The sequence below is a fragment of the Sceloporus occidentalis genome, unplaced genomic scaffold (genome assembly GCF_023333645.1).
Source record: "Sceloporus occidentalis isolate IW3139 unplaced genomic scaffold, rSceOcc1.0.p SCAF_16, whole genome shotgun sequence".
NCBI classification, from domain to species: Eukaryota; Metazoa; Chordata; class Lepidosauria; order Squamata; family Phrynosomatidae; genus Sceloporus; species Sceloporus occidentalis.
Genome location: NW_028316996.1, coordinates 14,001,867 through 14,016,251, shown reverse-complemented (window position 1 = coordinate 14,016,251; position 14,385 = coordinate 14,001,867). Strand labels below are relative to the sequence as shown.

The 14,385-nt window shown below is 38.4% G+C and overlaps 1 protein-coding gene across 1 annotated transcript in view; it reads right to left on the bottom strand.

Annotated features, from left to right (window-relative positions):
* LOC149303055 (EGF-like repeat and discoidin I-like domain-containing protein 3) overlaps positions 1-14,385 on the bottom strand; it is a 168,901-nt gene that overhangs the window by 127,198 nt on the left and 27,318 nt on the right. Inside the window, exon 4 of the mRNA XM_089481815.1 lies at positions 12,267-12,293. Coding sequence (XP_089337941.1) covers positions 12,267-12,293 — 27 coding nt within the window. The remainder of the gene's footprint in view (positions 1-12,266; positions 12,294-14,385) is intronic.

The following is a 14,385-nucleotide window of genomic DNA, read 5'->3' as shown; positions in this document are numbered from 1 at the left end:
AACGTCTAAACATGAAAGGTAAGTCAAAGGGCACATTAGGCAAGGAACATACATTCAAAAAAATGCAAATTGGGCTTTCAACAAGAAATGATCCACAAAAATGTTGAATTTTAACCCAACAGTATTTGCCTAGAACAACATCTCTATATAATTAATCATAAGTTCACAACCAGGGGCATATAGGGGTATAAGGCATTTCTGGAGGCAGAGTGGCATATAGGGGGTTAAAAGGCATATCATGGGGCACAGTGGCATATAGGAGGCATTTCTGGGGGCAGGGTGGCAGGCTGTGGGGCAGATGTGCATAGTTGGGGGGGCAGGTTGGCAAATAAAAGGAAATAAAAACAAAATTTTTCTCAATCATAGCTTTTATTAAATATGAAAAAATAGTTAACATAAATTAATATTTACTAGTAAAACTTTTTTCCTATAGGGTCGTCTTATATTCAGTTTTTTCTCCCTAAATTAATATTCAGATTTTTGGGGGGTCGTCAAAATATTGAATATATATATTCAATAATGTTTTAGGATGATTAATAAAAAACTTTGCTTGCCTCAGTGCTGCAGCTATAAAACTTCAACTTGGCTACAGTCATATTTCTTTAAGGGTGTTTGTATGAATTTATGGCTATGGCACGGTTGCTGCTGCCTGAGTCATGATATTTTCTTATTCCAAGATGTATTTTTGCTTTCGTGGCTGAAAACAAAACACAATTATTGCCAAGAGAACTGCCAAGAGAAGTAAAACCACGGGTTGAAAACCAGACCCCAATAATTTTTTGGCATACTATGTTGTAGGTCTGCTTGGAGATTTGTGAGTTATGGCTAAGCCAGCATACTGAGCAGACTAATCATAAAAAAAATTTTACGTCATTAATTATCTTTTACTTTTAGAAAACAGTATCATTTTTAATTAGTCACTACCTTTGCTACTTTTTCATAACTGTGTTAGAGCATGAATGGAATGATCTTCTACTGTTTCACTAACAGGATATTTACAGACATATCGAATATTTTGGATTGGGTTGTTTCCTGTGAATACTATGACATGTGTCACATGTGATCAAAAATATTTAATCATAAAAATACATTATTCAATAGGATTCACCTTTTTAATAGGATATTATTCCACATTTAGTATGGTTTAATTCTAATATGATCAAGATTTTCCATGGCTCTATAGGAGATGCTGTATAAACACTAACAACATAGTGGCCTTGCCAAATATCTTAGAAAAATATCAGAAAATGAAATGTAATTAGTGTCCAACTGTAAGAAATTGGACACAACGTGTTGATGATTTCAGAAATGATTCACTCTGGGAACATGCCAAACTGATTCATTAGTGTAGAAATGGCCCAGTAACAATACTGATTTGGTTCAATTCCTTCGCTTAAAAATATGTAAAACATAATTGTAACAATGCAGATTGATTTGAAATCTAAAATTGTTCATGTAACGGATTTGTAAATTACATTTGATTTAAAGGATGTGAAAATACAAGCAGCAACAATTTAAAAAGCAGAGGTGAGAAATTTTTACAGGCTACTAGAGATGAAAAAGGCAAGAAATTCACGCCACGTGCGTTCAGCTACAAAGTAGTGCCAGAATTATAAAAACAGCTGTGAAAATATAGACATTTTGTAAAATTGTTATTTCTTACTGCAGAAATCTCTAAAAATGAAATGTGTATCAAAGGGGTCACTAGGCTATGAAAATATATTCTATAAAACTTTTTTTTTAACTCAACTTCAACTTAATATTATCTATACTTCTCAGGGGTAGGTGGGTGGAAACAGAATTTCATCAACCTCCCAAAGATATTTGACGTGTATTTCCGAAAGCAGTGATGACTCCCATGTGTGCTTAGGATCAGAAGAAAAAAGTCAGTGCTTTCGTCAGTGCTCTCTGCCTCCATCCTCCTCATTCTGATCATGAGTTGGAGACAGACAAATGCATCACTACACAGTAGCACTGTTAGCATTTCAGATCATCACTTATTATCTCCCTGCACATGATCACATATAGTGTGATCAGGAAAGCAGGGATAAAGGATTCTGTTTCCTGATCAGTATGATCGGCATATTTTTTGCGGCTTAAAAATAATAAAAAAAAATACATAAATTAATTTGTAAATAAATATAGCATATTTAAAGAAATCCCTATGATATAATTATGTTATCATTGCTGTTTTACTCTAGTTATAAGAAAGATTTCTGGGGTGCAACCAATTAAAATTAAAATCTCACAGACTCCCTTTTGCTGTCCTTCAACCCAAATATATATACACACATTAAAAAAAATAAATAAGTGTAGTGTGAGGGTGTGTGTTGGTCCTTTATATGTCATCAAAACAGAAGTTCAGACACAGGTGGGTACTCTAAATGAGTAAGAGAAACTTACTGTCTCACAAATATACAGTAAAAATGCTGAAACCCTCTTGTACTCAAGTATAAAAAAATCCATCCTAAAACTCAATATGAATCAACTTGTCTAGTCAGCAGTCTCAACTATCAACTCAGCAGATGTCAAGTGCAATTTACACTGTGGGTCCTCGACCCAATTCTGTAGGAGAGATTAAATGTCCAACTCAAAAGTACTTGACACAATGTGAAAAGATAAGTTGCTGCTCAAGTGTACCTAGTCAATGAGTTAAGTAAGGCTGTACCTGTTCCTTTATACATTTCTCACCCTCCAATGCTTGCATGTAAAAAAATTCTAATTAAATTAATACATTTAATTAATAGTACTCAAAATGATGCAAGCTGAATCCTGTAATGCTTTGTATGGCCCCAGGATCATTAGGCAGATGCCCTGTGGACACTGTGCTTCATGAAATACTGTATTGGCTCGAATATAGGCCGCACCCAAATATAGGCCGTTAAAGTTTTGAGCTATTTTAAAGAAAAATTATTTTTAAAGAAAAAATACACATTAGTGGAATGGTAAAACAGTATTTTACCCAATAAACAGGAATACATGTATTTTAACATGTTTGATATCAGTTATGCAGTTAGTCAGCATATGTTATATATAAAATGAAATTTGGAAAACCAATAGCCATTTTGTGGTCCCCCCTTAATTCATAATGCACCTTACTTATAGATGTGCCCCTCTGCTCCCCTGATATGCCACTCTGCCCCCCAGATATGCTTCATGCCCCCTAGAAATGCCAATCTGACCAATGCACTCCCATACTCCCTGGTGTCGCGCTATGCGTGCAGACAACCTCCGCTGCCGGCACTTCCGCCGGGGCTTCTATAGTGGAGAAACCAGAAGGTTATATCAAGCCGGTGCTCCACTTATAGAAGCCCCGGCAGAAGTGCCAGCAGTGGAGGTTGTCTATGCGCATCGCGCAGACTTCTACCGGCTGCTGGAGAGTAGGATCCAGGTCTCCTGCAGCGCTGTGGGGCGTCGGGCCATACAAAATTGCGCATGCCTGTGCTAAACCCTGAATATGGGCCACACCTTTTTACCCCCACTTTAAGTCTAAAAAAAAAAATTGTGGCCTATATATTTGGTATTAATTCATCAAAGGTGTGTGTAACACAAACTAATTAAATTCACTTCACCCTCAAAACGTGGTCTAAAATGCACATTGACATTATACACAGATTTTCTTTCCAAATTGTATGTATTCATCAAACAATGATACTGATTTATTTGAAATACATTATAAATGCCCTTTTCTTTTTTTCTTTACGGTTCCATAACTAACCTTTACATTAAACTGCATTGGTTTTAACATGTTTCTTTTATATCTTTTTCCCAGGGGTATGTTTGTAACATTACTTTCATTTATCTTTGTGTTTTTTCTTGAGAACAGTTAATCCCAGTGAGAAATGTGCTTGGCATTTAAGAAGCTCAAAAATCTTTTTCACTTAGCTATGCTTGTCCTATTTCTAGGTAATTAAAATCTCATATGAATGAGATTTGCAACAAAAGAAGATTTTTATCTGCTTCACCAATCTTAAACTGTTTGTACAATACAGTTATTTATAATGTTTTTTAACATATTGGTACTTTCTTTCTCTCTATTAGCACAACTGTCTGAAATTAAGGAACCTTAAATTCACTTATGGTCCTGTCCCAAAGTCCATACACTTTTTTAATACCACATGTGTCTCAATTTTACCATTCACCCCCAACCAACTATATTTTTCTGCACATTTAGATCTTTCTTGTCAATTTGAAACCATGTTCCTTCTTTACTCTGCCAGACCTAGTCTCTCTCATCTGTCATCCTAGCTATCTTTTCCCTACCTCTCTCTCTCTGTGTTCTTTTCTCTTTTTTTTCCTTGTAACATTTAGCAATTTACTTTTAACCACTTGCAGGAATGTTTAATCAACATAAAAGGATGAGTGCAGAGTTAATTATACAGGCACCGAATAATTACTAGAACCTTACATCAGATTTCTGTTGGGTTATTGATCAGAAGCTTGTTATACATTCTAGTTTTGCCACTAATTGCTTCCTTTAGAAGCTACAAAATTGTAGGGCCTGACTTAACCCCTAAATTCCACCATACAAGATAGAGCCCAACCTATAGCTACATTTCAATGAACAACTACAGATAAGGACAGTTTCATGATTTTTTTTACGTGTATGTATTTGTTTAATTTACCTCTATTTTCTTATCTCAGACTAATAGATAAACCCATCTCCTTATGTTTTTGGATAAACAATAAAGCGCCTGGAGTTTAATCTGCTAACATTAAAAAGCCACAGATCGGCCATAGAGCAGTGCATACATTGTGGTTGTGAAACAGGGTTAGGAGCCTAATATCATTTAATACAATAACAACTTCCATTTCTGGAGATACAGTGTAATGTAAGAGGAAACAATCATTCATAGACAGAACAACAAGCAAAGGGTTTACTGTACATCCTTTTACCTTTAAGATGTATTATTATTATTATTATTATTAATATTATTATGGTATTACTGCAGCAATACTGGACTCACCCTCACGTGCACAACAAAACCCCTACTAACTATAGTTATAGCGTATATATTTCGATTTAGATTTTATCAGAAGCTTGACAGAAGAGCAATTTATGTCCTATGCTCCTGAAGCAGTCCTTTTGACTACTGTGATCACACTGCAACACCAAAGACCAAAAGATTTTTGTAATGTTAATTAAAAAAAACAACAATGTTGTTAATGTAAAATCATTAATTATATTTTGGTCAGTGATTCACAAAATTACTTGGTTATATGTTTGCATTCCCCTGAGCTAGGGGAATGGCTTCACAGGTGGCAAGGCTATCCCCTGACCACCTTAAATGGGCAGAGTAGGAGGTGAGTGGGGAGTAGCCACAGCCAAATGTTGCTCCATTCCCTGTAGAAAGGGAAAAAAATAACTCAACCTTGCTTTACTAGAGACTCCAGGTCAAACCCAGAGTGTTCCTAGGTAGGAAAATTATACATGACATTCAGCATTACAGAAGTGGTAGCTGTACCATTTCATCAATGCCCTGTCCATCAATCAGCACCGGCTTTCAATTATACCTCACCTTAGTACCTGTCAGGACTCGGGTGATCAGGTCAGGTAGGAGCCCATGCGCAGGGGATACTTGGGGTTCAGTATGTAACCCACGGTGCATGATTATGCAAACAAAGACACCACAAACAGAAATCCAGGTAATGCAGTGTATTTCATGTATATAACAGGACCAGCAAATAAGGGTAATATAGTCTAAGCAAGTAACCGGACGTATGGCAAAATAAAATACAGGTAATAAGTCTTTTGGCAGGGAGCCCGCTTAGAAGGGCACGACAGACAGAGAGCCCGCTTGGAAGGGCAAGACAGACAGAGAGCCCGCTTGGAAGGGCAAGACAGACAGAGAGCCCGCTTGGAAGGGCACGACAGACAGAGAGCCCGCTTGGAAGGGCACGACAGACAGAGAGCCCGCTTGGAAGGGCACGACAGACAGAGAGCCCGCTTGGAAGGGCACAAAAAGCACACAGCCCGCTTGGAAGGGTACGAAAGGCACACAGCCCACTTGGAAGGGTACAAAAGGCACACAGCCCGCTTGGAAGGGTACAAAAGGCACACAGCCCGCTTGGAAGGGTACAAAAGGCACACAGCCCGCTTGGAAGGGTACAAAAGGCACAAAGCCCGCTTGGAAGGGTACAAAAGGCACACAGCCCGCTTGGAAGGACACAAAGCAGGGAGTCCACTTGGAAGGACACAAAGCAGGGAGTCCACTTGGAAGGACACAAAGCAGGGAGTCCACTTGGAAGGACACAAAGCAGGGAGTCCACTTGGAAGGACACAAAGCAGGGAGTCCACTTGGAAGGACACAAAGCAGGGAGTCCACTTGGAAGGACACAAAGCAGGGAGTCCACTTGGAAGGACACAAAGCAGGGAGTCCACTTGGAAGGACACAAAGCAGGGAGTCCACTTGGAAGGACACAAAGCAGGGAAGCAGGAACAGTACAGGTGCAGAGCCACAGCAGGAAAGTCCATAGACTTCAATACAAAGGCCCTGACTGAAGGGCAGGGCAGGTTCATAAAGGCAGGGTAATCCAGATAACAAGGCCCAGCTGGATGTATGGACTAGGGCTCAACCCAGGTAACAAGGCACACCTGAGTTCTGAGTGCTCCAGAGGGTGAAGGGTGGCCACTAGTGGTTGCAGATGTAAACACCACAGGTATAAAAAAGCCATGGTTCAGGCAGTGAAAAATTGGGTCCTGACAGTACCAGTCTATTAAGACAAAATTGACCCTGTCACTTTAAGGCCAATGGCCAATAAATCACAGGCATACAGCTGCAGGCTACACTTTCACATGATATGTGATGGAGCAGTGAAAATGAAGTTACAGGCATTTGACTATGATCAGTCCAGGCCTGCCCTCTCATTTGCTTATGCCCTGTCTACATATCCTTTTACATACAGTATATATGCCACAGTATATATCAATAGAGGTAGAAATATAGATCTATTTATATATTTTTCAGTGGAACTGCTCCATTGGTCCTGGTGCTACAGTCCAATGAAATATAAATGTAGACCTGTGCTACGGGCTTAGAAAGATGCCAACAGCAGACTGTACATCTCGACCTTAAAACAAGACCAGTTTACATATTTTGTTAGCATATGTGTCGATCACAGCTGAACCAGCTGAATGCATCAAAACAACTCCAAAGTTTAAAACCTCAGTGTCACAGTCCCGGGTCCCGGCCGGCACAGGCAAGTTGTTGCCCGTACGCGGCGAACATCGGGATCCCGGGCTGTATCCTCGGGTCCCGGCAGACACAGGCAGGCTGATGCCTGTGAACGCCGGGCTCCGGGGTCGGGGACTTCCGCGTTCGATGTCAGCGAGTGGGTTGCTGATCGTCGGCATCGGACGTGTAGGGCTTTCTCCGGGGGTCATTCTACCATGCTGCAGCAGCCTGCCCGCAGCAGTGGAGCAGTGGAGCCTGCCCCCGGGGACAGAGACTTACCCGATCCCGGATCCTTCCTACTCCTCGCGGCACTGACAGGGGCGTTTCGTTGCCACGCAACTGGAGGCGTGGTTTGGACGGCCGGCTGGAGCTTCAGCGGTGACATCATCCTGGGGCGGGGTTAGGTTCTGGCGCCAGATTTAAAAATCTGGAAATGCTCTAGCCAGTTACCCTGTTGTGGTCTATGCATTCAGTAGTGTTCCAAGTTGCTTCCAGTTATTTTTACCCTTTGCTTGCCTGACATCTCTTTGCCTGCCGGTTTTGTACTGTTGCTTTGCTGATCCTGTTGCCGAACCTTGCTTGTCTGACTACCCTCTCTGGAGTTTGACCTCAGCTTGCCTGACTAACCTCTCTGGATTTTGACCATGGCTTGTATGACTAACCCCTCTGGATCTGGACCCCGGCTTGTATGATTTCCTGTGTCTGTGTCCTGACTCGGCTATCCTGACTTCGCTCTGCCTTACACCTTGTACTGCCAACTCCGTTCCTACTACCTATACCTACCTTATCTGGCCTCCTTGCTGTTGGGATCATCTCAATCCTGGGCTGCTGCTGCCAGGGGCTCCTCCTTTGGTTGTAGTATTCCAGGTGGAAAAACTTCCGCGGTGAGTGCCAGTGTAAGGGTGGTTGTGGCACTCAGTAGTATAATAAAGGTTCCAAACTTGCAACAATAAATAAAAAACCCATTGAACTCACACAGCAAAGCGTTTACATATGATGCAGCTAATGTCTGAATTGTAATTTCTATTGGAAAACAGTGAATCTGAAGTATAATAGACTCTAGCTGTATGGCTTCATGAGCATTTGCATACAAATTGTGAAAAAGAAAACATATACAAACAAAACTATGCATTAGCTCAGAAAAACATATATAACGCTCAAAAAAGGTTAATTGTTTGGTGTTAGGATCAATATTCAGTTATTAAAGTACATTACATAGGCCTTTAGATGAATGACTAAAACATTTTCTTTGTCATATGAGTGAAGGTTGGCTTTATATAATATTGCTGGTGTTGAAACCATTTGCATTCTGTGAAATATGAAAACATTTATTTTGGCAAATATAAATGACTTATAGATTATCACGCTCCAAAGGTATGCCTCATTCAGTGTCTACAGGAGTAGACCGTTCTGTCCTGATTAATGACTTAACAGGACTGCTGACAGCCTAGGAAAATTAGTCCTTGGAGGCTATTGAAAGTTAGGCGTCCAGTAAAATGGCGTGGCAGGTTAACTTATAGCCATGTACCTCCTTATGTTGGTATCTGCAAGCACTCTTTGATAAATAAGTCAATTCCTATTTGTTATATACAAGTTCAATGTTTAAATACAGCACAAGGGCATTTAGTAGTGATAAATGATGTTTTTCTGGAATGCATTAGCATATTTGAATTACCTTTCCCTGACACACCATAATATATTCACTCTTTTTCAGTGTAACGATGCTTTCACTTTTTTGTATAAGACAAGAGAAGACCTGGTTTATGAAACTAGTGCTTGGATACAGAGGCAAATTCTTTTACAAAGCACAAAAGAGTCAATTTACAGAAAAAAAAGTGTTATTTTTTTTTAGTTTTTATGTTCTAAAGTATAAATGAAAATGACAGTATTGCAGTAAGAATTTAAAAGATAGATCCATAAATCATATTAATCTGTTAACCAACATATGCAGTTTTATGACTGTACTCATTCTTCCCCATCTTCTACCCGTGGCTGGCTATGGAGAATGTTTCCATTACAAAGAGACATAATGGAAACACCACAGCTGGTGCTAGTCCTTACCATGAAGCACTTTAGTTAAATATTATTTCAAGTTCCATAAAATGAAACATAGAAGACATGAGGAACTATGCAATAAAGCAGGTAGTCAACAGGATTCAACAACCTACCTTTACTGGTAAGAAGCTGAATGAGACAAGTCAAGCTTTTGAGAAAGTAAACAGACTGCATGGACAGCAGTTCATATGACTATATCAGGTTAAGTTTGTATCTCTTCTGTTCGCTAATTCAGTGGTTTTTGTTATATAAAAACTATGTGGATTGTTTAAAAGTCGCAATGCTTAGGGTACTTTCTACGCCGTAGTTCAGACACTCAATTTTATATTCAGATTTTAACAGAAATCCAGAAATTTAGAAAATTAATATTGACATTGTCTATATACTTTTCCCATAACAGATTAGACAAAAATGAAATCAGTAATTTTTATCTCATAGGATCTAATAACTTTAAGGTTGTTCAGAAAAAAAACAAGAATTACAACTGTGGATGTGAGATCAAGTACTGTAGTTCGTAAATACAAATATATTTTCCTAAAGTTTTAAGTATTTCTTACTTGTTTCTGAAATTCCTCCTCAGAAAAAATTTGCATGAAAACGATACCTCTTGTAGCTTTGGAAATTATAGTTATTATCGACTGCATGTTTTTCCTAAAATGAACTAAAAAGCTACCTATTGCTAATCCTGAATGCAAACGCTCATCAAATATAAGAAAACTCACGATATTTCTATACTCTTCATACTGTAAGTACATTAATTACATGCTGTCTCTGAAATTAGATAGCTCAGCCACTCAAAGTTGAATGGATCACATAGTTATCTCCATTTTCAGCTCGTGGAAGGATATGCTAATTTGGACAGTAGCCCACAACATACTTTACTGCTCTGACATCTGTTCTGTTCCTTGAATGAAAAGCACTGGCTAATACTGAAGGGTTTGCAAAATCAGATCTGAACAAAACCTTCAGATAACTCTATGTGGTATAGTAAATAACAATTTGAAAGGTTGTTGAGAAGGAAATCAACACAGCTGTGGTTTACACACATTTTGTACAGAAAATACACACAAAATTCCCTAAGGTAAAGTAAAAGTAAAGTATGGTAAAGTATCTTAAAGTATGGTAAAAACCTTACAATACCTAATATTAAGATCATTATTTAAGCCTTGGGGAATGGACCCAGTTTACTGCTAATATTCAAATGCTATCATAGTGTTAATTTAACAGAGAGCACCAATTAGGTACAGTGCAATATATGGTATAATTAATACACTTCATATGGACTATGTTATTGGAAATACCTAAAAGAGGAAATCCAGTAGTGCAAAACAGGGGTTCATTTTTTGGGGAATCAAGTATTTTTTTTAAGGTTCCTTGTTTATTTATGGTCGCAAATTTGATATCGGGAAAAACTATTTTCTACTTAATATATATATATATATATATATATATATATATATATATATGGCAGCGCCACCCCTGGACCCACATATACAATAGAGAATACATTCTGATGACTAATGTGCATAGGATTTAATCAAAATCATTTACATTTTCTATCCCCAATTAAGGTGCCTGCAGTACATAGTAAAATATATTAAGTATAATACTATTCAAGAGGTCTCATCTTTTCATTCGGTTCTACAGAATTACTATTTTTTAGGGTTGTTCTACAATGGACAAAAAACCACTGCATGATGCTGAGATATCTGCACTTACGCATGCTATGGCATTGATTGATTCACCTTCTCTGCCTTGAAACCAGCACTGCCAGGGGTCTAAAGCCTAGCATTAGACACATCTGCTCGGACAGACTTGATTTATTTTAACATTATTGAGACAGCTTTGCATTGGCTTCACCTTAATAAAGTTACACTTGATTCATTAATGCAAAGTCAGCAAATGCTAATTTTCAGGGGAACAAGGCTAAAATAATACTTTGAAATTCCAAGATTAAGGATCTTAAACAAAACCACAATTGGGGCAGGTTAACGGTCCCCAGGGTAGAATAAGGAAAATATATATAAGTGCCAATGTCATGCCTTGTTACTTCCTTAATGAGCTGACCCTAAGCGTGTCCTAATACTATATCTTTTAACGGTCCATCACAATGATTTTATTTCAGTGACTAAATATTAGTTGTAAGAAAGCTCCTTGCTGAACTCATTAGTTGTCAGGAGGTTAAGATATTATGAATTAAGTCACTTATATTCAAGCAGCTGAGAAACATTCAGTGGAATGCTATTATATCTGGGAACGCAGATGACACCCTAATCATGGATGGTGTCACATTACCTGAAGCTCAACATCGCAAAGACTGAGCTTATTGTTATCCTGACATCCCTTCTGTCCACAACTCCTGACATCTCTATCACTGTTTACAACTCCACCAGCCAACTAACTGACCAAGTTCACTGCCTGGGTGTCACATTTGAATCAGCTCTCTTCTGTATCCATCACCAAATCCTGCCAACTTCCCCTGAAAAACATCTCCTAAATGTTGCCATTCCTCACAACTGAAACAATTAAAATACTATTTCACTCCTTTATGATATCCAATATGGATTATTGCAACTCCCTACTAACTGGTCTCCCCCTCTCCCACCTTTCACCACTCTAGTATCAACTCTGCTGCTAGATTATTCTTTCTCTGTCACCATTCCTCATCTGCTGCTCCACTGCACCAATCACTCCCTTAGTTCCTATACCCTCCAGAATCAAATTCAAACTTCTGACCTTGACCTACAGAGTCTTTAACAACTTCACACCCCTCAATATCTCAGTCCTCCTGTCCAAAAACACCCCTAAACACCATATATCATATATATCATATCTCTAGCAACCCGCATCTCTTTTCTACCATCATTACTTCTTCCCACTCCCGCATTGAGGATTGCCTGTGCTGTGCCCATTCTCTGGAATTCCCTTCCTCGTTCTGTCAGACTTTCTCCCTCGTACAGGACATTCAATACTCTCAGCAATAGTATATAGTACATACATTAATGGCACAGTACATTACTTTATAGTGTAACTTACCAGCTGTTGTACTTTCTTCTACTTGCGCTGTTGAAATAAAAAAAACATATGTTACAATCATCTAAAAACTCTAAGTACTAGGAACTACAAATATAAATAAAATATACAGCAGTTGACCAAAGGACATGTCTAACAATGTATATCAAATGTTCTGCTTTTACATTAACGTGTCATATCTACCCACCTCCCACAGTGTAAAATATGCACTTATAAAAACTAAGGGGTTATAATATTGATTTTATATTGAAGATGGGTGGTAATTTAACAATCCAACATTTGGAACAAATACAAGCATTGCTATAACAACAGTATATTTAAAAGGTTGGGAGAGTTATATACATTGATGATATATAGACAGTCAGATAACCAGTGCCACATATGCATATTCATTCCCATTTACTTGAAAATGCATTTAAATATCTATCTCAAAGACATATTGCAATTAAATAATGAACTAAATAAAAAAATATATACAACGAATTATATTTCATTAAAGGAGAATTAGTGCAATCCACCAAAGCATCAACACGGAGTTCAGAAAAGAGTTTATAAGTAAGGATAAAGAAGAACTTAGGAGCACCCCTTAAACTGCTGCCATTCCAGTTTGTCCATGAATTTCCACTTTCTTTATTCTCCCCTATCATTTCTCTTCCACTTACATTTACTTAATTCTCCATGCACTATGCCTACAATCCTCTTGTTGTTATCCTCAGTAGAATATTGGACAATTCCTAAAATTCAATCAATCCAAAACTTCTTATCTTCCCTTCCTCCAATGCTAACATTCCTTCAACAGTTTCCTTCAATGTCAATGGTGCAATCATCACCCAGTCCCCATGTGCTCGCTGCCTTCGTGTCACCCTTGACTCTGACTTTTCACTCACCCCTCACATTAATTAATAAAAAACTGCCTTCTCCATCCAAATACTATTCCCTGGATTCATCCCTTCCTAACACAAGCTGCTACAAAGGTTCTTATTCATGCCCTCCTTCATTATTGTAACTTTATCATAGCTGCTGTCGTAGAATGCTGCTTTCAGATGTCCTCACCCATCACTATACTATTACAGCTCCATTCTGTCACTCTCTTCCATGGCTGCCTGTACATTTCAGAATTATTTTCAAAATCCAGACTCTTACTTTCAAAGCTTTTCACAGTGGCTCACCTTATCCTCTGCTCTGATTTCTAGTTCTCATGCACACTTGAAAGATTTCTTAAGGGCCTCCACTATCCTCTGGAATGCCCTTCCCTGGTTTATCTGCCTTTCCCTCTGTCTTTCAGAAAATCCCTTAAAATCCACTTCCTTAGGGGGTCGTACGAATGTACATATGAACACTCTTCCTCCTATTTTCCTTTATCTTGCCTTTTCTAGTCCCTCTCCATGCTTATACTAGAAAGGCTGGTCAATCCCTAAGAGTGGCACTTTTTCCTCTTGTGTTATATACCCTAACCCCTTCTAGAGTGTAGGCTTGTTTAAGCAGATCCCTCCTTACCTTTTGATTCTAAAAGTGAGATTGTTATGTTATGCACTACCTCTTATGCCCTGTTTAACCACTGTACAGAGCTGCACAACATATAAAACAAATAATAAATATAATAATACTGAAAATCACATCAACACTCTTACGCAGGCCACATATTGTTGCAAAAATAACATTTTAATTTGTGACTGTACTCTGGGTTGGTGTATGGTGCATGTGACAGAGATGTTCAGGCCAGTATTGCCCTTAGTGTCTGAAGTTCAGCTATGAAAGGTGACACAAAATTTTGGTAATTCCCACCACTTGTACATTAAATTGGGCAACACTGGAAATAAGGACAACCTAGCAAATATTTTTCTGCTGCTCTACAAGTAACAAAACCATGTTTAACATATATTGCAAGTTGCCTTACTGCCAGTACAAATGTGATACCTAAAGAAAAAAAAAATAATGGAGATAGTTTCCAGAAAACATTTTATATATGAAATGGACCCTTTCATAAGCGTCTGTCTATCCCACTGAAAGGAATTTCTTTGAAATGGGTGAATTTGTATCAGCTACAATGATCATAAAACAGGCTGTCATTCAGATGGATGAAAGGTTTTACAGTACTATACATAGCTACATATTGTATACT